Source organism: Dunckerocampus dactyliophorus, chromosome 11, assembly GCF_027744805.1.
Source record: "Dunckerocampus dactyliophorus isolate RoL2022-P2 chromosome 11, RoL_Ddac_1.1, whole genome shotgun sequence".
NCBI lineage: Eukaryota > Metazoa > Chordata > Actinopteri > Syngnathiformes > Syngnathidae > Dunckerocampus > Dunckerocampus dactyliophorus.
This window is the reverse complement of record NC_072829.1, coordinates 19,145,955-19,168,736: the sequence shown is the minus strand read 5'-3', so window position 1 is coordinate 19,168,736 and position 22,782 is coordinate 19,145,955. Positions and strand designations below refer to the sequence as shown.

General features: G+C 39.1%; 1 protein-coding gene across 1 annotated transcript in view; it reads right to left on the bottom strand.

Moving 5' to 3' along the window:
* tenm1 (teneurin transmembrane protein 1) overlaps window positions 1–22,782 on the bottom strand; it is a 272,088-nt gene that overhangs the window by 225,526 nt on the left and 23,780 nt on the right. Inside the window, exons 2-3 of the mRNA XM_054791581.1 lie at window positions 16,322–16,594; window positions 6,372–6,698 (exon numbers count right to left, since the gene is read on the bottom strand). Of these exons, the coding sequence (XP_054647556.1) occupies window positions 6,372–6,698; window positions 16,322–16,538 (544 nt within the window). The 5' untranslated portion in view covers window positions 16,539–16,594. The remainder of the gene's footprint in view (window positions 1–6,371; window positions 6,699–16,321; window positions 16,595–22,782) is intronic.

Below are 22,782 nucleotides of genomic sequence, written 5' to 3'. Positions count from 1 at the left end.
GCTTCCGGTCGATCGCCAAGGTAGTTTGGATCGATCGCATAAACGTCACTTTGTAGATGTCACATGACATCAGTCGGCTGACATTAAGCTCCCCTCCTGATTCGCTATTAGCAAAGATGAAGTGGTGATCAGACGTCGCAAGCTACACACGGAGATGCAACTTTCATCTTTATTATTCCGATACCGGATAAACTAACCCAGCGGTAAGATGCCTATAACTATAACAAAAGTTATTTGTTCAACTGTAGCAGCTAGTTATGTACACAAAAAGTGAAGTGTTTTATGGCTTTGCTGCACATCCTGAGCTCCACTATGGAAACGTGTGTTTTCTGTACTTCTGTATCTTAAAGTATTATTTCATGATTAATTGGAAAATGTGCCCTTTGCTGAAACCTTTTTAATACGTTGCCTTGGCCTCCGACCGTTCACTTTCATTTCATTTTCTTTGTAATGTTTTATAACAAATGCTAATACATGAACTGTGTGTCTAATAAACACTACATAGCTATTTTGACTGGCATACTGGAATAACCGGTACTCAGGTTATGTACACAAGGTCAACTATTGAGGAATTACGTGTAATTTATTGCCATATTGAATGGAATTGGGAATTACTGAATGATATTAACTACTTTGATAACCTGTAAACTTTGAAACTGTGAGAGTGAAATACTAGTAATTAGTATTTACTATAGACGTTTCAAAGTTTACCTGTTAGATTTTATATATATGTTGTATGTTTTATTGTAAGAGATAGACGTCGACTTGGAGCTTGCATTCTGAAAATGTGCATGCACCCCTGATATATATGTACAACGTACATAAATACTCATTTATAAATGTAGTAAATATGTGTATTTATAGTAGGAGGAAGGTCATTTTAAAAGTAGCTCACAGGTTGAAAAAGTGTGAGCACCCCTGGGTGAGAGGAATCCTCAAAGTGGGCTACTTTTGTGTAATAGACAAACACCATGACTTAAAATAATTTGATATCAATTACCTAGGTCAGGACATCACTGAGAACAATGCATCTATTGTGTGTCTCCAGTCATTTTCCATGAGTCATATCTAAGTGTTGCAAAACCCTGATTGTGCTAGGTGAGTACGTGTGTGTGTGTGTGTCCTGAGGCCTCATGAGAAGTTATTAGACGGACAATGCACTGAGCTATTAGACTGTATCATATCTAACAAATCCATCAAATATGGTACTTACCCATGCAACAATAAATCCAACAGTGTTTCATGGCCTGAACGCCTAATTCATGGATCCAACCAGATGTAAAAGTCGGTGTCCCCATAATTCTGTAGTTCTTGAAATCCTTTCAAGTGTAGAAGGAAGTCTGGGCCACCACATTGTTTGAAATGGATCCACTCCATCACATTCAGCTGCAGTGGTGCCAGAGAGGATTTGCCCCCCATTGCCCCTCATTTTTTATCAGATCAAATAAATTAAAATATTAGTCAATAACAACATAGCTGAACAAAAAATGCAGTTTTTAAATGAAACTTTTTATTATTAAGGAAGAAAAACATCAAACGTTTTATTAAGGGAGAAAAAAATCCAAACCTACATGACCTTGTGTGGAAAAAGTGATTGCCCCCTAAACCTAATAACTGGTTGGGCCACCCTTAGCAGCAACAACTGCAATCAAACGTTTGCAATAACTTGCAATTAGTCTCAGTGCTGTGGAGAAATCTTGGCTCACTCATCTTCGCAGAATTGTTGTAATTCAGCCACATTGGGGGGTTTTCCAGCATGAACCACCTTTTTAGGGTCAATAATAGGATAGGATTCAGGCCAGGACTTTGACTATGTCACTCCAAAGTCTTCATTTTGTTTTTCTTCAGACATTCAGAGTTGGCCTTGCTGGTGTGTTTTGGATCATTGTCCTGCTGCAGAGCCAAAGTTCGCTTCAGCTTGAGGTCACAAACAGATGGCCGGACATCCTCCTTCAGGATTTGTTTGGTAGGCAGAAGAATTCTTGCTTCAATTTATCACAGCAAGTCTTCCAGGTCCTGAAGGAGCAATACAGGCCCAGGTCATCACACTACCCAGTGTCTTTCTTATGGTGGAGTCATGAACACTGGTCTTAACTGAGGCAAGTGAGGCCTGCAGTTTGTTGAATGTTGTTGTGGGGTCTTTTGTGACCTTTCGGATGAGTTGCCGCTGCACTCGGGGTAATTTTGGTTGATCGGCCACTCCTGGGAAGGTTCACCACAGTTCCATGTTTTCGCCATTTGATGATAATGGATCTCACTGTGTTTCACTAGAGTCCCAAAGCTTTAGAAATGGCTTTGTAACCTTTTCCCGACTGATAGATCTCGATTAATCTCAGTTACTGTATGTTTTAACAGGGGGCAATCACTTTTCACACAAGGCCATGTAGGTTTGTATTTTTTCTCCCTTAATAATAAAAGGTTGTGTTGTCGTTTACTAATATTTAAATTAGTTTGATGATCTGAAACATTTAAGCGCGACAAACATGCAAAAAAATAAGAAGTTAGGAAGGGGAAAAACACTGCAGAGCCTCTTTAAACATAGCATGTTACCGAGTTCACGAGTTAGCCTCCAATTTGTTTATTTTAAACCTAACAAAGGGTTTCAAACGGTGTGCGGATGAAGGACAACGTAAAAAACGTACCACTTGCACAAGAAATGGGAGGAAAACTTTTTTTCATGTCGTAGCAGTACTGTAAAGGTCAGTATATGCCCAGTATAACAATATAACAGTCTCACTCACGGTGTCATCTTTCAAAAAACACTTTACTAACAGCACTAAATTCAGCACACAACAACTTAATACTCAAAAGGTGTATATACAAATACACAAGCATGTCCCAATTCGACTTTACAATAAAAAATAAAACCCATTAGGCATTGTGTCTGAGCAAAGCATTCATTGGGGCGCTGCAATGACTTCACCTTTCTTCTTTTTGCTTTGGGCTCTGGGTCCTCTGGCTCCCTCTGTTGAACAGAAGCAGCACTGCAGTCATTTTCTATGCTTTCTATGCTCTTCTCCAATGAAATGATTTTCTCAAATGCAAATGCATTATGGGAACACTTTAAAATGTTTTTTTTTTTTTATGTAAAACTCGTATTGATACATATTTCCATATTTCTGATGTACAACATTTGAATGTTAGTTTCTGTGTGCTGAATTTAGTGCAGTTAGTAAAGTGTTCTTTGAAAGATGAAACCATCAGCCAGACTGTTATGTTGTTATACTGGGTATATATACTGACCTCCACTGACTGCCAGTGGACTGATAAGTTTGTAGTGAGTTTATTCACAGCTCATGATTGGCTCCTGCCAAAGAAAGAGCTACCATTTCCTCATGGACTTGTGCACGCCACTTTATGATGTGGACCTCGGTGTGTCTTATATAAAGAACAAATCTGGTTTTCCCTCTAAATTTAGTTTGTGCGACTTATACACCGGAATTTGCAGTAATTGGCCGTGTTATTTAATTGGATTCTTATTTGTGAATGTATGATGAGTCTGTCTTATTTGCTGATAGTAGGACTTGGGAGGAGAATATTTAGTTTAGTTGACTATTGGTCATGATTTTTTTTTGTGACTTTAAGATAGATATGACACTTTTTTCTATAATTTACATTGTGTATTGCCGTATTTGTCCTTATTTGATCTAATCCTAAAAATGTTTATTTGTTAAATGTATCCAGTGGCATTACAGTAAAAGGAGCATAATTTGTTCATTCATTAGCTTGAGGGAAGAGCTGCTGTCTATATCAATATCGGTTGATATTGGTATCGGAATTGAATTGCTGTACAGTAATATAGCAGATTTCGGTAAAAAAGCCGATACTAAACATCTCTACCAAATAATAATAACCTTGAAAAAACATGAGCAAAGTAAAAAAAAATATTATCAGGATTTAAGGGATGTGTTATTGAAATCTGATAGCTTGAGAGTGTTGAACAATAAGATGAGTTTGGACTTCTTCTGGTCATAATACCGTGTGTGTGTGCGTGTTTGTGTGTGTGTGTGTGTGTGTGTGTGTGTGTGTGTGTGTGTGTGTGTGTGTGTGTGCTTGGGTGTGTGTCTGTGAGTGAATGTCAGCGGTAAACTCCAGCTGAACCTTATTTTGTCTTTTCTTCTGCCAATCTCCTCAGCGAACATTACACTGTCGTCAATACGGGGAGTTTGATATTTTCACAAGTTTGTCAGCGGGCTGGACTGATGCTCTAGAATGCCTGCAGCCATCCTCAAGGGAGGTGTCACAGTTGGACATGCAACTCCCCCCTAAGACACACACAAACACACGTACATACATACCGCCTCATCTTTTCTGAGCACACATGCATAAAAGAGAATAAATAAATTCATGTATTAAATGTTAAAACTTAATCTGTTTCTTCCTCCCTTTATTTTCCTCACAGTCAGGTTGACAACACACACACACACACACACACACACACACACAAACACATGCACTGACAAAATTGACTTGTCAGCTTCGATCAGACAAGGAACAAAAGGATTCCTGCCAGTTTGAAGCTGACATCATTAATGAGTTTGGGAGGGGGGCGCGTTCTGAAGACAAAGGGAGTACAAGGTTGGGCTGACTTAAAATGCACTTGCAGCAACGTTAGCTTTTTGATTCGAGCCTCTTTACACCATTTTTTTTTTCTTAGAGCGACTGTAACTTTCATTATCAAGGGAAACAGAGAAGTACAAGACTTTGTTGTGGAGAGAAGTGTGGCATCCATAATGTATTTCCTATTAAAGGATGCCACGCATGGACACACCTGGCCACGTGTCACAGTGGATGGACAGGAAGTGGATGAGAATAAATGAGAGCAGAGGAATAAAGGTTGCCAAGTAACAGATACCAATTCCAGAGAGGGGGAAAGTATGAATAAAAAGGAATAGAAGAGACAGAATGTGTTGGGCTCAGGGAGGCATAGGACATTTAGTTCTACATGTGACATATGAAATCACACATAAACCAGCTTTCATGGTGCATTGCAGCAGTTTAAGCCAATTGCTTTGAACAGTTAAATCTTCCTTTCACCTGTGCCACTTCTTCATTTGCTCTCCTCTTCTGCATGCCTATCTACCTTACCCCTTTTTTTGACCCCAGATAAAGATGGAGTCCTTCATCTTGAATGGTAATAACTTTGGTGCATATGCACACAGCCATCACAAATTGATTAGCGTGTAATGCTGCAAGCACTTCCACTCCCTCACTCGCATTCGCTCCTCTTCCGCTGTGTGATTTTGCATTAGGCTAACTCCAGTTCCAATCAGGGTGTCATTAAAGTGCACCCCTGGGTGCATCCCTAACAAAAACAAGCATACCCTAAAACCTTTCCTGAACGATTTTTCTCTTATTGCACCCCTCTTCAGCCCTCTCGGTCTAACATAGTTTCCTCTTCACCTGTTTTCCCTCCAACCTCTGATTCTCTTTTATTCTCATTCTAATTATACCATTACATTACCATTTCTATTCTCTCATTAGCATTTTGGTTCGTTCTGTCTTCTTTTTTTTCATTCATCCCCCTCCCTTTACATTAGCCATCTTTTCCTTAGCCTCTGAATACGTTCCACTTTCTTGCAGCACATAAACAGACAGTGCCCTTGGGGACAAGTCGGAGAGCTCTGTCTTTGTTTGTGCGCACCTCTAACTAACTCTCCATCTGCGGGAAGCCGAGCCCGCCAGTGCAAGACAGATAGCTGGCTCAATCCCAGGCTTCTTTCCAGCTGGACTCATTTCTTCACCCCTACCTCGCAACGTCTCCCTCCTTCCAGGATAAAGCCCTCCCTCCGAGGCGGTTGTCGGCCGCCGCCAGTCAGGTAGTTACCGCCCAACCCAGCGATTCATTTTCCTCAAAAACCTTAAGCCAATTTTTTTTTTTTTAACTTCCAGTGGATATTCAATCCTCTTCAAGCTGAATGACCTGGACATTTATCATTAGACTTTCCTCAGGATTCATCACCCACCCTCTACCACCACACCTCAGGTTTTTACCTCCATTTCAAGCTGCCTTGAGAGACTCAATGACCAATAGGACATTTTCCACATTTCACTACATAAAAGAGCCTTCAAAGAGAAGAACTTTTGCATTAGCAATACTTCAAAAATTGACTTTGAGTCACATAATTGCCTCAGGCTGTAACTTAAAGCATGAAAAGAGTGTGATGTTTTTGTATTGTTTCAAAATTGATTCAATTGCAGCTGTAGAGAAAATTACAAAAGTTGCTGGGTTTCAGCAAGTGTTGCACGGTACTTAGATGCACAGTAATGCACCATCAAAGTATCACTATCTGCTATGCAAAATGTTCTATCTCCTCTGGCTTTGATGGACAATCTCCTTATGGAGTGTGAAAAGAGGTTTTATCACTCACCATTATCAGGCTCAGATTTCCTGTCATGCTCGGTGTCGGTAAGAGACAGGGCAGAGTTGGCGCGGCTCGTCAGGCAGGAGCTCTGTTCAGACTTCAAACCACGCATCCACATGTGCTGCAAGCCATGAGCGGGTGATGGATCAACCTCCGGCTCAGTGTCCACATCCGAACCTACGCCCAGGGAGTAGCCGCGGCTGTGGATGTGAGTCGTGGGTCCGGAGCACAATACTTCGTCGTCTTCCTCTTGAGGCTGATGCTGCTGCTTTTGCTGCTGTTGGTGGATGTATTCTGGGCTCCTCATCTGACCAGCCTTGCAGAAATCTAAATCTAGAGGAGGAGACATGAAAACTAATTACTTATATTGCAAAAGAGTTTCCGTAAATATTCTGTTGTCGCATAAAGACATGTTTAGATGAGTTTGGTAGGAAACACTTGAGGGCCCTGACCTCCAGCTCATCAAGGATCTTTGGGATGAACTTTCTCAGGTCCAGCATCAGTGACCTCATTAATATTCTTTTGTATAAATGGTAAAACGCCCATAGAAATAAATCTACCGTCTTTGGGAAAGTGTCCTCCGGAGTTTGCAAACTGCTGTTGTTACTAATATAGAACAACTTCATGTTCTTTTGTCGAGACGCTCAATATTGGCTTTCTTACTGATATCAAATTGACCGATGTTCTCCAGCACTTCACTGCTGTTACCGATACCAGCTGACACCAATATTGGCAGCAGCTCTTGTATAATGAACACATTATATTTATTTCACTGTGATGCCACTGGTTGCATCTCACAAATAAACACTGTTTGTACAAAATAAGATGTAATGTAAGTTATAAAAAAGTGCCACATTGAAACATTTTGTTTCAACAAAATAGTCATAAAAATCATGACCAATAGTCAAGTAAAATAAATAACATCTTCCCCAACTATCAGCAGGTTAGTTCTTTGAATAAGCAATTAGTCTTGAGAATAATTGTGTGGAGCACGACATCGTCACTTGCGCTCCGATATCATAAATTAACCGATATGAGCCGATATTTCATTTTTATGCCAATATTGGCCGATAATGTTGGTCGATCCATATTGTTTTCTTTAGGCGTAACAGCCCTGTGTCCCAATTCCTTTGTCGAAATAAATTGATTTGGTGATTTAAAAAAAAAAAAAAAAAAAACGCTCCAATTTCTTTGATTAAGCTGTCTCAATCCTTTTGTTCATGTTGTACATTTGTGCATACCTGTCAACCCTCCCGTTTGCACAGAAAAACGACTTTATTTGATCCTCCTGCTTAATAGTTTTCCGCGTTGTTTTCAGAATTCCCCTTATTTTACCTCATGTTCTGGAAAATGTGCCTTATTTTCAAATGCAGATGGTGACACGTATGCATTTGTGCATAGATCAACATGCCAACCTTGGTTTTTGTTAAACATTTGCAACAAAGGTGTATCCTGTTCTGACTGTCTGATGTGTGTTATTGAGCTTGAGATGTATTGAACTGCTGCTCAAACAGAGCACTGATCTCATCTATATTCTCCTTGGTGGGGTGAAGAGATCAGATAAAGATCAAACCTTATTAATATTGACACAGGCTGAGGGAAAAATTGAGCCTCGCGTTCTTTCAGGTATTAGAACGCCCTCCACACCCAAGCATCAACCCCTTATCTGAGAACATCAGATCTACTGTGTTACTCCTCTGGTTACACTTCACTTCCATTCAATTCAATTGAACGCTACTTTTTTTTTTTTTTTTAGGTTGGAGACACAGCTGGGTAATTTTCTTCCTTGTCTGCTAAGTTGACTGTTTGGAATTTATAAGTGGAAGTAATGGAGTTGATGTAATTTAAAAGAAATCAAATTGAAATCTAAGTGACTCTGTTGTAGCTAAGAAGATTGCATAGGGAAGAAAGATTTGCGCAGCTCAAAGTTGATGTATGGTTTCGCCCACGTTCCACTAGCACATTGTATGCAGTCTTACCAACTCCTTCCCGTAACACACATACAGTATGTCACAAAAGTGAGTACACCCCTTACATTTCTGCAAATAATGTGTTACTGTATATCCTTTCATGGGAAAACATTAAAGAGGCAGCACTATGATGCAATGCAAAGTAGTCAGTCCAAGTAGTCAGCTTGCATAAGCGTGTAAATTGACTTGCCCCTCAAAATAACTCGACACATAGCCAATAATGCCAAAACCGCTGGCAAAAAAAGTGAGTACACCCCTAACGACAATGACCAAATTGTGCCAATATTGTGTCAATATTTCATGTGAATAATGTTACGTTCCACCACAGTCTTAAATGTGGGTGATGGCAATCTTCTTATAGCCTAGAACCAAGCTTCCCAAAGTGGGGTACGCCAAATGTCGCAGGGAGTATGTGGATAAGAATTAAACAGCAGGACTACATTATAGCGCTTAATACTGACAGTTAGATAATGCGCATGAACGTCTCTTGTGCACATCCCTGCAGAGCGCACGGAGTACAGTGCAGAAGAAAGGAGACAGATCATGACGTTGCTCATTGTTCTGTACGTTAAGTTTGATGATGATGTAGTGCATTGAAAGTGTTTAATCTGAATGTGCTCAATGAGGGCTGGCCTTCGTATGTGCTGCAGTGACTAATTAGTGCATTTTCTGAGCTATGAGCCTGTCATCCGTTTCTTGATTGGATGTACCAACTATGTGAGAAAACCCGCAATTTTGCATGTTTATGTTCTTTATGCTTCGCTAATAATGCGTCTTCTCGAGCAATGTGGCCGCTCTTTGTTCAGCGGTCCTTGAAAGCATCATACAGCAAAAAAGCGTAAGATCACAGTTCGCCACATTTTATTAAGATCGCATGTCAACACTTGTTATGAATAATATGTTTTAAAACAGCTACTCCAGCACACATGTGGCAGTGAACTTTACACCGGGCTCGCACATGTCCTGGTGTACGCGCATACATTCATGACGGGACATTTAAGGAGGACATTCTCTTTCATACAAATGTATTTTTCTATAATAATCAATTATATAATCATATAATTAATTAAATATACCAAACTAAGGTGTGTTATTGTGTGTTTATGGTGGTTTATGTTGTTTAAGTGTACCGGAGTAGGGGGCACATGGCTTCAGGTCAAATGTCTGAAGGAGTATGTGCCTGTACCACTAGCCTAGAACATTTTTATGTAGAGGAACAATTCTTTTTTTTCCCACTTCCTCAGAGAGTTCTTTGCCATGAAGTGCCATATTAAACTTCCAGCGACCAGTATGAGACAGTGTGAGAGCGATAACAACAAATTTAACACACCTTCTCCATAGTCACACCTAAGACCTTATAACTAGGGATGTCCGATATTATCGGCCACCGATAATTATCGGGACGATACCCGCAGAAAAACGTGGTATCGGCCAACATCGTATCATTTTTTTTCAATACAATAAAAGCCGATACCAAGGTCGCAATTTTGCAAAACTGCTGAACTTGCTGCATCATGAAGTTAATACTATGCTGCTCACAATTCTGTGAGGGTAAGGTAACTATATTTAAGTAAGCAGAGTAACAACAACGCTCACAATGAACTTTTGAATGGGTTACCTAGTTTTACTCAGAGCTAAAAAAAAACAAAAAAAAACCATCACACAGCAACGTAATAGGTAGATAACAACAGACAAGACACTACCAACGAGTAATGCAGAATAACCAACAACTAGGTGAGCTGTAAACATGCAACCTAGCCGCTATTTACAAAAACAGTACCGCAAAGCACGCTGGGAAACAAAAAGCACAGCATACGTAGACGCTGCTTCGCTGAGCCGTATGTCAGTGTCGCCTTTCTACAAAGAAATTTAAGCTAATGCCTCTCTTTTATACATTCACACATGCACTAATATACTTGGGAAACAGTTCAGCATCAAAAACCATGTATTTGATCTTCTCTGATGGCTAAGATAAGAACTTTATTGATCCAAAACAGTAGCAACTCACATGACATCAGCCAAGTAGTGCCGAAAAACCATACACAGTACATATATATAGTAGTTTTCATGCAATAAAATAAGAATATAAAATAAGAACATGAAAGTTTTCAATCAAAATAGTAATCAGCAAATTTGTGTATTTTAAACAATACCCCTTTAACTAAAAATAAATTAAGTCTTTCCAAAAATAACATCAATCAAGGCACAAGAAATGCAAATGTATTCTTATGTAAAATTTGTAATACATGAATTATCTACTCAGAGATGGGTGGAATAGCCAACAAAACAACTCATTTAAGAGTATTGTTACTTTACAACAATTCTACTCAAGAAAAAGATATGTGATGTTACACATATCAGTATCTGTTGATATCGGAATTGGAAATTGAGAGTTGGACAATATCGGCATATTGGTTTTCGGCAAAAAAGCCAATATCGGACATCCCTACTTATAACACCAACGAGTCAAATGGCTGGAGGAGAAAAAAATGGCTAACAGGGCACAATTTGTACAATTTATCATAACCGTGTACTCACTTTTGTTGCCAGTGGTGTAGCTCGTAATGGTTGTGTGTTGAGTTACGTATCAAAGTGTTGTTTCTTTGATCTGATAAAATATTTGCAGAAATGTGAGGGGTGTACTCCCTTTTCTGACATATTGTACATGTGGCTGAAAACACAAATAGTGTGTAGTTGCTCTACCTAGTGCAGAAGCTGATAAATTACCGTTGGCCAACTCTTTCTTATACTAAACCCCAAATTGGAGAAGGCAATGTCTTTGCTTTGCCCTACCTGTTTTCAGGTTGTGTTAAAAATGCAAAATGAGGGGAAAAAAACCAACAACTCCAAATTGCACCCTGTGGCTGATGAGGCGGATGAACAATGATTGATAAATCAATGTTCCTGGTGGGATACAATGAATGAACACAATCTGTACAAGAACCAGCATTTCATTCCTCTTGTCGGTTTTGGTTTATCGCCAATGTGTCCTGCTGTGACTGGTTTATGGGGTCAGGACCAACTGAGGTGCACGACTTTCCTTCTGGAATTAAACTGGGTCAAAAATATCCATTATATGTTCACCAGAATTGTTCTGGAAATGGCTGCAATTTGACAATAAAGAACAAATCGCTGTATTATTTGCAGAAAGCGCAAACAGACAAGCAGTTTTTTATTTAAAGCGCACAATAAAAAGAACATCTAAGAGGTTTTTTTTGCAGTACTTCGCCGCGGATTTATTATATAAAGAACTTCATAATCATGTTTTAAAATTACTTTCATAGAATTGGATTGTACTCCAAACGGTTCATAATTTTATTCAAGTTCAGTCCTTGATATGACAAGCACATTTACATTTTGTTTGTTGAAGGGTATAATTTTCACAATGAATGTGGAGGACTTGTTCCACTTGATTATGTTTGATTCACTCGCTTGAACCTTTCAAACAGCAACATCTTGTTGTCCAGCTGCCATAATTGAAATGAAGAAAGGTTCTGAATATGAACACTTGTGTGATTAGACTGCATTTAACACAACTAGCAATAATCACATGAAGAGTGTTTATGCCCTAAGTTTCAGCCCGCTGACTTCCTTCAAACTCCTGGAACTGTTCTTAGGCATAAATCAGTGTGAATCATGAAGCATATTGAGGAAAAAAAAATCTAGTATTTCTCCTCCATGTGTTATGTTAAATAATAGCCAACTGCCTTATAGTATCTGCCCATAAAAAATGCATTTTAAAAAATGTAATTGATTCAATTGGTCAAGCACTGGTCAAGTACTGTAAAGTAGTTTATTGGTACAGTAGATCCCTGCTTTTCGCGGGGGGGTTCCGCAAATGGGGAAATACGTACAGTAATTGATACGCCCACAAAAATGTCCATTTTTGACACACGGCCTGCCCCCACCCCTCTCAAAACCCTCCTACTAGCTTGACGTTGTCCTCAGATTTTGGATCACCCTTTGCAATATAGGTGACTGTTTTAGATTAGATTCAACTCCATAATCCTCCCTTTCTTTTCAACTGTCATCGTTCACTTGCAACACAATCCATGTTTGGTTTGGTTTGGTTTGGTTTGGTTTAGTTTATTTGAACATGAAGGTTACAATGGAATACATCTCGTGAATCATTCTTTGACAGTTCCACATGTCCAAAAGGAGTAGGAAGAAGCAAAGCTTATTTAATCCTACCCCCCATCCATTCTACATCTAGTACAGTACATGTAGTTCACTTCCTGGATTCCATGTCATGTTTTCAGTGATAGTCAGGATAACACATAATAGATAACGGTGAGATAGCCCTCCCCCCAAAAAAAGAAAGAACATTAATAATAATAATAATAATGATGACAATACTAAATAAATAAATAAATAAATAAGAACAAAGCTTTTTTTTTTCTTTTTTTTCCCTTTCCTTTTTTTTTCTTTTTTTTTTTTTTTTAAACACAACAAAGAAAATTATAAAAAAAATAATAATAATAAATAAATAAATAAATAAAAATAAATAAATAAAAAATAAAATTTAATTAAATAAATAAAAAATAAAATAAAATAAAATAAAATAAAATAAAATAGAAAATAAAAAAAATAAATAAAATAAAATAACAAACCTGACAGAACAATCAGGACTCTTCTGCCTTGTATTTAGTAAACATCAACTGCTTGTATTGTTTTTTGAATTTGCTCATCTCTGTACATTGTTTGAGTTCTTTACTCAATCCATTCCATAATTTAATTCCACACACGGAAATGCTGTGGGTTTTCAGCGTTGTTCTCGCATATAAATGTTTTAGGTTTAATTTTCCTCTAAGATCATATTTCTCCTCTCTGATTGAGAAATACTGTATGAGGTTTTTGGGTAACGAGTTATTATTAACTTTATACATTATTCTAGCGGTTTGAAAGTGTACTAAATCTGCGAATTTTAATATCTGTGATTTTAAAAATAAAGGGTTTGTATGTTCTCTATACTTGGCATTATGAATTATCCTCACAGATCTTTTTTGCAGTACAGTGAGTGAGTGAAGATTGCTTTTGTAATTATTTCCCCATATCTCCACACAATACGTTAGATATGGTAATACTAAGGAACAGTACAGAGTGTGGAGTGATTTTTGATCAAGAAGATATTTTGCTTTATTCAATATAGAGATATTTCTCGCCACCTTTTGCTGTATATATTTAATATGAGATTTCCAACTCATTTTTTCATCTATTATAACCCCAAGGAATTTATATTCTTCCACTTTTTCAATATCCGTTCCATTAATTTGTATTTGGTCGTACGTGTCCTTTCTACTATTACCAAATAGCATTATTTTAGTTTTACTTAAATTCAGAGATAATCTATTCTTGTCAAACCATGACTTTAATATGACCATTTCATCCTTGACCTTTTTAATGAGTTCTTGTGTGCTTTCACCAGAACAGAAAGCGGTGGTATCATCGGCGAATAAGACCAATTTTAAGTTGTTAGTTACTTTGCAAATGTCGTTAATGTACAAGTTAAACAGTTTTGGTCCCAGTATGGACCCCTGTGGTACTCCACACGTATTGTGTAGACTCCCAGATGTATATTCTCCTAGCTTTACAAATTGTTTCCTCTTTGCTAGGTAGCTTTTAACCCAATTTAAGACTAAACCTCTAATTCCGTACCTTTCTAATTTTGAAATTAAAATAGTGTGATTAATTGTATCGAAAGCTTTTGTCAGATCCATGAATACTGCAGCTGCGCATCTTCTGTTGTCTATGGCAGTAGTGATTTCCTCCGTGATTTCCATCAGTGCCATAGAAGTTGAAATGTTGGCTCTGTAACCATATTGACTACTTGCCAATAATTCATTCTTATTAATAAATTTGTCCAACCTATTATTAAATAGCTTCTCCACAATTTTCGAGAATTGTGGTAACAAGGAAACTGGTCGATAATTTGTAATTTGTATGTTTAAGCCCTAAATTACGGGTTACGCGTGAGGCATGAGCAGCGGGGGGGCCACTATACTAGACACTACTGTATATACGATACGACAGTCATTCCTCGCCATTTTCGAATTTTGCAGCTTTGCTCTATCACGGTTTTTCAAAATAAATCATTGCTGTTTTGTGGTTGACTATGGCCAATTCTTAGTTCAAAACATGCATTTTATTTCATATCTAGAGGGCTCTAATGTTTAAAAAATATATATTTAGAAGGTTGTAAACAGGTTTTCTATGCTCTAACTACAATATTAAATTTTTAAATAAGGAATTCTACTTTAAACTCACCTGTCATGGCCGTGTTTGGCACCAATTAACCATGATAAACAAAAGATTACTGTATACCTACATTTATTCAACGTTGGCAGCTTTGTTAGTGTCTTTATCCATGCTTGAACAATGCTGGTGCCAGCAATTTACACAGTGGTTTGTACAGATAAATAAATACAGTACAATGTCCCTTGCCACTTTGAGGTTCAAACTCCAAACATCACTAAAATGGCTTTATAATGTGTGTGTGTGTAAATAAACAGGAAGGTAAAGAAAAATAAGGATAGGATATTCTTATCACTCTTAATTTGGATGTACAATTTGCTACATTTAAGCATGCTGGAAAATACACTAAAAACAAGTACATTTGCCTTAAAGTATGTGATGTCTTTGAACGCAACCCCTCATTGCTCATAATAACATGGTTTAACGTGTGACTCGAATGTTCTGCTATTATTAAAAAGACTAGTGTTAGACAAATAGAATTTTAGAGTGTTGTGAGTTACAAGACGAAAACCGCTGCTGAACAAAAAGAACAAAAGGAATCAGCTGTATATTGTGTTGTAGCTCAGCATCTAATAAGTACTGTATATTTCTCAGTGGTCAGTCAGGATTGGATGTATGATTAAAGGGACAAAAAAAAATGTAACAAACAGAGAAAACCATAAAAAGGAAGAGTAAGGAAAGAAGAGGTAAGGAAAGGAGGCTCAGACGCAACAGGAAATATGAATAATAATATGCTTTGGGAATTAGATGAATTGGTTGATCCCTGTCATCCATTAAAAATATCACTGGAGGCGTTACACCCCCCTCCCAACAGTTGGCTACTTAGGTAGGCTGTACTTTATCTAACTCTGTTGCCTAAAGATGAACAGATGTGCTTCATATTAGCGGCTGTCATTGACATTTGAAAGGCTGCTTTGGGGGGATTCTGTGCACCTTGCCGTATGACACTGATGACGAAGGCATTTTTCAAGGGTTTTTTTTTTTTTTTGTGGCACAATAACTACAATAGACAAGTGCTCTTTGGTCTTCAAGGGGACTGGTAAACCGTGGCGATGACTGATGCCATCATGGGTTGTTGTATGGTGAACAATATGACAAAATCCACAATAGCATTTAAAATATGAAACCCCTGAAGCAGCTTGTCAAAACTTGTAACAGTTATGGATGGCTAATGTTGCTTGTTAGCATGGTGGGAGGGTCTTGCAGAATAGCAGGAGGCTGGGGTGGCAGAAAGTGCAACTATTGATCACAGTGAACCCTGCACAGCAGCACTCTCCTGATGAGGTACAGCTTCTCTCTTAACACCATACATGACCTGCATAAAGGCCATCCATCACAGCACGCACTGGCCCATTTCTCCTCCTGTCACCGGCAGGGGAGAATTTTTCAGTGTGTATGTGTCAGCGTTACCGCTTGTGTGTGTGTGTGTGTGTGTGTAATGAAGGGTGGTGTTCCACCCCAGGTGAGGCCAGAGAGGTTTGGGGTTGACCCAGTTTAGCTGTGGGAGAGAAATATCACCTCCATGGAGGAGAGGTAATTGGCTGCCTCCGACTGTCCTTCTGGCTCATTGTAGACTGTAATAGGTAATTCACAACGGCCCTTTTAAAGACCCGTGTGTGCCGGTGTGTGTCCATGTGTGTCTTTGTCTGCTTTTGTGTCTCTCCATCCAGCTTATGGCCGCAATGAGGGTGATTTTTCAGGTAAATACATGCATGCTCTAAGCCTACGGAATACCTGGCTGGGCTTGGCTGTAGTTGTTCTGTCTTTCCCGGTGTGAACCAAGCGTGAGGCGTAGCTCATGCGTGTAGTCAGGCAGGGTTTCACGTGATGTGTAAGAGCGGTGGTGGGCGCGGCCATCCTCGCTCTCATCAGACGAACTGGTGTAGGACATCTCCATTTCATGGCGTCCTTTAGACAACGGCTGGTAGGGTTTACTGTCCATCTCCTCCATGGCTTGAAGGGCATCCACTTAATCACTCAGCACAGCCACAATGCAGAACATAGAGTCTGGGGGCAGGCGGGTGAGAAATTGGGTAGAGGTGGGTAAAGGTGAGAGAATAAAGAAGACAATGGAGAGGAAGAGGGATGGACCGGAGCAGGAAAATGAAAGGAAGCGGGGGATTGAATAGGCAGGGTAGAGGAGAAAAATAGCACAAGAAGTGTGTTATTGAACGCAGCAAAACAATACTGTAGCATCTGCTCGTTCCAATTACAGTAGACATTCATAAACAGTGTTTGGCCTCTTTCATATTTCACGCCAAAGGTTAGTTCCAAATCAATACACTCAGAAGAGACTGCAATTACGTCTGCAGCGTAAAATGGCAGACTAAAGAACAGCAGTGACGTTGTTGCGTGAATAATGATAATCTTTTACAGACAACTATTGACAGGTTTCCGATAAAACAAAAAAGGGGTTTCTGGTTTGAATGCCTGTCCCTTCCAATAAACAAGAGTGCCTCGCAAAATTCATCAGTGATGATGAAACACAAACCATAGTCATTGCCCTCCTCATTTGAGCCATCGTGAATCACTTCATTCAGCTCCATTCAACTAAAAGTATCTTGTTCCTCTTCCCATGATATCAAACCCTTCTTTTGCAATGTTATTTAAACACCAAAAACAATGACTAATTAGTAAAATGACCCACGACAGAAAATACTTCATATTCGGAGACTTTCATCATTTCTTCCTGTTGTGTTTTTATGGGGGCTGTCAAGTGATTGGAATCTTTAATCAGATTAATCACTAAGTAATCACAAATCAAAATTAACTAGTCGCGATTGATTAATTCAATCAGTCAAATAAATAATTGTATACGGGTCAAACAAAATTGAACTTTGAATTTTTTTGTTCCGTATGCTCTTTTAAACCGCCCAGTTGGTGGTGTATTTTTTTGGTTGAAAAAAGTTGAGTTTGGAGAGAAATGGAAGGCACCTTTAACAGTTGATGTGACAGCTAAGAATGTTGACTTAACATTGACTTAATTCGTTTTATGTTGTTAACAGACCTCAAAATATATTGATGATGTCATGTACCGCATGACAGCGTTGGTCTTTTGTGTTGTTGTTCCTGTTTTCACCTTTATTTCCTGCTCTGTGCTTTTACTTTCTTTACCACATTCTCCATTTTCGGCGTCTGATGGAGCGCACCTGCTCCCAATTGTAATGTGTGATGCTTGGGGTTGCCGGTTCATTTGTTTACCTTTGGCTATTACTACCTGTGTGTTCATGCATCCTGTTGCGTCTCATTTAGTTGTTTCCCTGTTTCTTGGTTTTACTCTCTGTTGTTGTGTTGTTGTTTCCACCTTCAATGGTGAGTTTATTTGTTAGCTTTAGCTATTCCTCCTTTCCTCCATTCTTATTTTGTACTTTGTCTTGGCATGTCGTTTTGCTCTGTGTGAGTTTATTGTGTGTCAATTCAAGACTGTATTGAGCCGACCTGCCACCCAGCAACTACATCCATAACTGAATGTCAAATCCAAATTCAGTGTCCTCAGATTGTGTTTGATTAGAGGGTCCAGTTCATTCCATGCAGGTTGAGAGAAAGAAAAACAGCTTCATCTGCTGGATATGATGGGGCACTGCACCCTCCTGCCCCAAATGCAAAATCATCTCTGATTACTTTTCTGTAACTATGCCCAGTCTGAAGTCTTTCAAGGCTATTTCCTGCAGATATAAAGCTTCTAAATGGAGCTTGAGAGGGTCATTGCTCATAGAGACAAAGTGCTATGGTATTGACCTCTTCAGAGAGTCCTGTAGTCCATATATCAAAGCCATTAGAGTGTGCCTGCTCAATACCTTAGAGATCTGCAGCATGGGGTGATCACCACCAGTCTGATACAGTACAAGTTTACAGCTGACCTTACTGCCTCTACAATAATGCTTTTATTCCACCTGAATAACTCACACTCCTCATCCTGGCTATGCATGTGCATGCACGGAAAAGTTTCACATGCCCTCATGCACACAAAAACCGCCTGCTGACCCCGGTATGGAGTCAAAAATTGGGCCAAATCTCTCATACACATTCATCCCACACACACCCTCACCCCCCTGGAGACATTATTATAGCACAGATCATCTTAAAAGCTCTGCACTTGTCTCTCCCGCTATCTTTTTTTCTCTTGTTTTTCCCTTCAGGATAACCAAAAGCCTAAAACAATGCCTTTAAAGAGGATCATCACATATGGTGTCTAATTATGTTTGCTTTACAGCAGGACTACTGTACAGTAAGTTTAATAGACACGGTTCCGAGCAATCATGATGCCTTTCCTTTTGATTGGCATGACTTATTGCAAGAAATCAAAGCCGCTATTATCTCTGATGCCCTGTCACAATGCGATTGACTGGTGTCACCTTCGCTTTGGTACAGCGAGGAGTGAGTATACATTACCCTGTGAGCTCTGAGCTTGCTGCAGGCACTGACTGCTGTCTGTCTCCACCGAGGCCCTCTGTCCTGTTTCATGTCAGTCACACTCTTACACGCAAGAATGAAGGCATCCAATCACGCGCCCCTGTGCACCGTCTTGTTTCGCGTCATGTATGTGTACAAAGAAAGCGCATATATATCGACATTCATAGAGAACATTTTTGTCAATCTTGTCTGATGTGTAATGTTTCCTTATGTTTTCTCTCAAACAAACCTCTCTGGTCTATTATAGGTTACATGCTCTCACCCACCTCCTCCCCCCGTACACCGCACTCGCTCCCCTACCTTATGTGCTCTACACACTCCATCCTGTCCTCCAAGGCCTCTGCATTTAGAGAAGTAAGCCTGCTGGTGGGGGTTATTGCCTCTAATTCTAGCCCACAGTGGGGTGCCCATTAGGGGGCTTGATTCTTGGTTTTGATGTCAAAACCTAGAGGTTGTTTCCTAGAGCCAAGCTCACTTCAAACAAGACACATGGGTTTTGTGTAGGACAAGTCAGCATGTGGCACCTAAGAAACACACCAGACAAGAGGGCTGAAGTTGAGTAATAACCATTTCAGAGTGCAGCAGTTGCTATTCATAGAAAACACACACGGGCAGTCCTAGAAACGTCTGTTGAGCTTGAAATAATTAGCAAGGTACAAGAGTAAACTCCAATACTTTATTATACCTTACTACAAGATTTATTGCATCTCTCTAATCACTCTTTCAAATACATGTATAGTGTGGGAATACTGATGGTTCCCTGAGTGATATGTAAGTAAGTGCTTCACTGGCTGCATTGCTCTACACTGCAGCCATGAAGCATATTATAAATTCTGGACTTGAATTCTGGATTGAGCACACCTTAATATAAGCTGCACCCACCAAATGTAGTAATTGTTACATTTCATCAAACTTACTTAAGATTTGTCAGATCAAAACGCAATCGCTGTATAAGACTTCAAATCGTGAAATTAGCATCATTTCACGAGTTCAATTCAATACTTCCTGAATCCGCACTCTAAGCATCATGGGAATTCTAGTTCTTTTAGCCATAAATTAGCCACATCATTGTTTAAGCTGCAGGGTTCAAAGCGTGTGAAAAAAGTAGCAGCTTATAGCCAGGAAGTTATGGTACCTAAAAATTCTGAAAAATGACGGCCACATATTTTTAAGACTCGTACTACAGTGGCCCCAGATAGAGCTGTTTTTCTTTCTTGAACAGTTATTATTTGCTCGTAAAAAGCAGAAGAAAGAAAACAGAGATGGAATTATGACCCTTTAAAAGCCAAATAAAGGATTCCCAAAGTTAGTCACCTAACATTTCCAAACCAACATTTTCAGAAAGTACACGATTAAATAAAGATTGCTATTAGTTTTGGTGAATGTCTTCATCTTTTAAGTAATTAGCTTATATACTCCTGATCAAAATTTTAAGACCAGTTGAAAAATTGCACAAATTTAAATTTTTCACTGTTGGATCTTAAGGAGGTTGTAAGTAGAGCTTCAAAATGCAAAAATGGTTGAAATGGGAGACAAAAACAATGTAAGTAAGCAATTTATTGCAAACAATCATTAAACTGATATAGGCTGTTCATCAGATGATCAAAAGTTTAAGACCGCAGCTCAACCCGAAACCCCCCTAAAATTGAAATAAAATGTTCATAAAAAAGACTCAGTAATGAGTACCCGTGACATTCTTGTTAATCACCTCAAAAATTGGTTTGGTCATGCTTAATGCCAGTGTTTCCTGGAGGCTAGTTGGAATGTTGCTCCAGGGGGTGGAGATGGCTTTTCGGAGGGCATCAACTGTGTAGAACTGAAGTCCATTGCCCTCCATCCCCAAATGTTCTCAACTGATGTTCTCAATTGTATTTAGATCAGGGGAACACACAGTACTAGATGGTCCAAAAGAGTGAGGTTATTCCTCTGGAACAGTGGTTCTCAAACTTTTACAGTCACGTACCCCTTCAGACATTTGACTTAAAGCCATGTACCCCCTACTGCTGCACACTTAAAAAACATAATCCATTTTTTCATTTCATTAACTTGAAATATCAAACATGATGAATTGGTTAATTAATTTTATCGTAAGTAATTCTGGTTCAAAAATGTGTATTGTGCATGGTCGAATTTTGATAAATGTTTTACATGAGCACTGATAAATAGATAAGAATCTAAGTATCTAAGTATCAGTCCTGCAAACCTTTAATTATTTACTTTTGTCCACTTGCAATTGCTATGATTTAAATCTGAATATTAATTTGATACCCAATTGAAAAGGAAAGTTGAACAAACACGATGAAGCAGTATCCAAAGTACAAAAATACACACAAGCAGCGATAAAACCTCATTTTCAGGATAATCTCCGCTCTCTCGTCCCGATACGCATATACACTGACAGGTTTTCACAGTGCGAGGATTGGAACACCAATTTAAGTTAAACCTTCTAGATTAAACACGCTCAATACACCACATAATCATCGAACTTACTTACTTATTCATATAACTCACACAGTGTAATGAAGAACTTCAAGCCGTGTCGCCGTCCTTCTTTCTGTGCGTTCTGTGCTATGAGGCGTTCGTGTGCGCTCGTAATTGTTAGAGTTAGGCGCTAATTGCTTTTTATTTTTATTCACGTACCCCCAATGACAATTGACGCACCCCTGGGGGTACGCGTACCCCACTTTGGGAACCTAGGCTCTGGAAGAATTCCTTTGACAGGCAGGCATTGTGAACTGCAGCGTTGTCCTGTTGTAAAACCCAGTCATTACCACACAGATGAGGGCCTTCAGTCATGAGGGATGTCCTCTGCAACATCCCCACATAGCCAGCTGCTGTTTGACGCCCCTGCACAACCTGAAGTGCCATTGTTCCATTGAAGGAAAAAGCACCAGTAACATTGTAAGCCATGGTTAAGGTTACATTTCTTTCTCATCAGAGAATGAAAGTTTCTTCCACCTTCCATGTTTGGTGCTCTCATGCAAGTAAGAATGCTAAAGATCTTATGATAGACCACCTAAAACACAGAATTGAATTTTACAGGTTTTTAAGACACAACAAAAATCTGACAAACATGGCGAAACATAAAAGCAAAGGGTGAAATAACACACAAGTGTCTGATAAAGTATCACCGTTGAATTTTGTCATAGAAAGCTTAATTGTCTCTCTGACACATACGCCCGCTACCTACTTGCTACTCACACCTACTCTGCTGATACAGTCTTTATGATTACCGTAATGACCAGTATATATCTAGAAAGCTCAGGCTCTCTTACTTCTGAAACCATTGGAATAATTTCTATAGTTTATTACTTATTTATTTAGCACGTACGGTAATTTGAAAATAGCATTGCAAACTCTATTGCTATAGCTTCTATGTTTAAGGTTTAAAGAAACATAATTTGGATCCATCCAGGATGGCCGGACAGAAAGGCTGAACAGGGTGGATATGGCCCACGGGCCGTATTCTGCCCAGGTCTGCACTAATAGAAGCGACTGTATAGCATGTTAATGTGATTTGATTTCTAATTCACATTAAATCTATAATTCATCTGCGTGCAATGAACTCTTCTGTGCTCAATATTAAATGACCACACAGAGTGGAGTACATGCATCACATTACAGTGTTGCCCCTTCACAACATGTACAATGTCAACCCTTGTGTGTCTTATCGTCACCTCTCTCTAACACACTCTCTCACACACACACACACACACACACACACACACACGAAGGGGATCGGACCCTCCACCAACTTGATTCATTCAGAGTCTTTCCCGTCT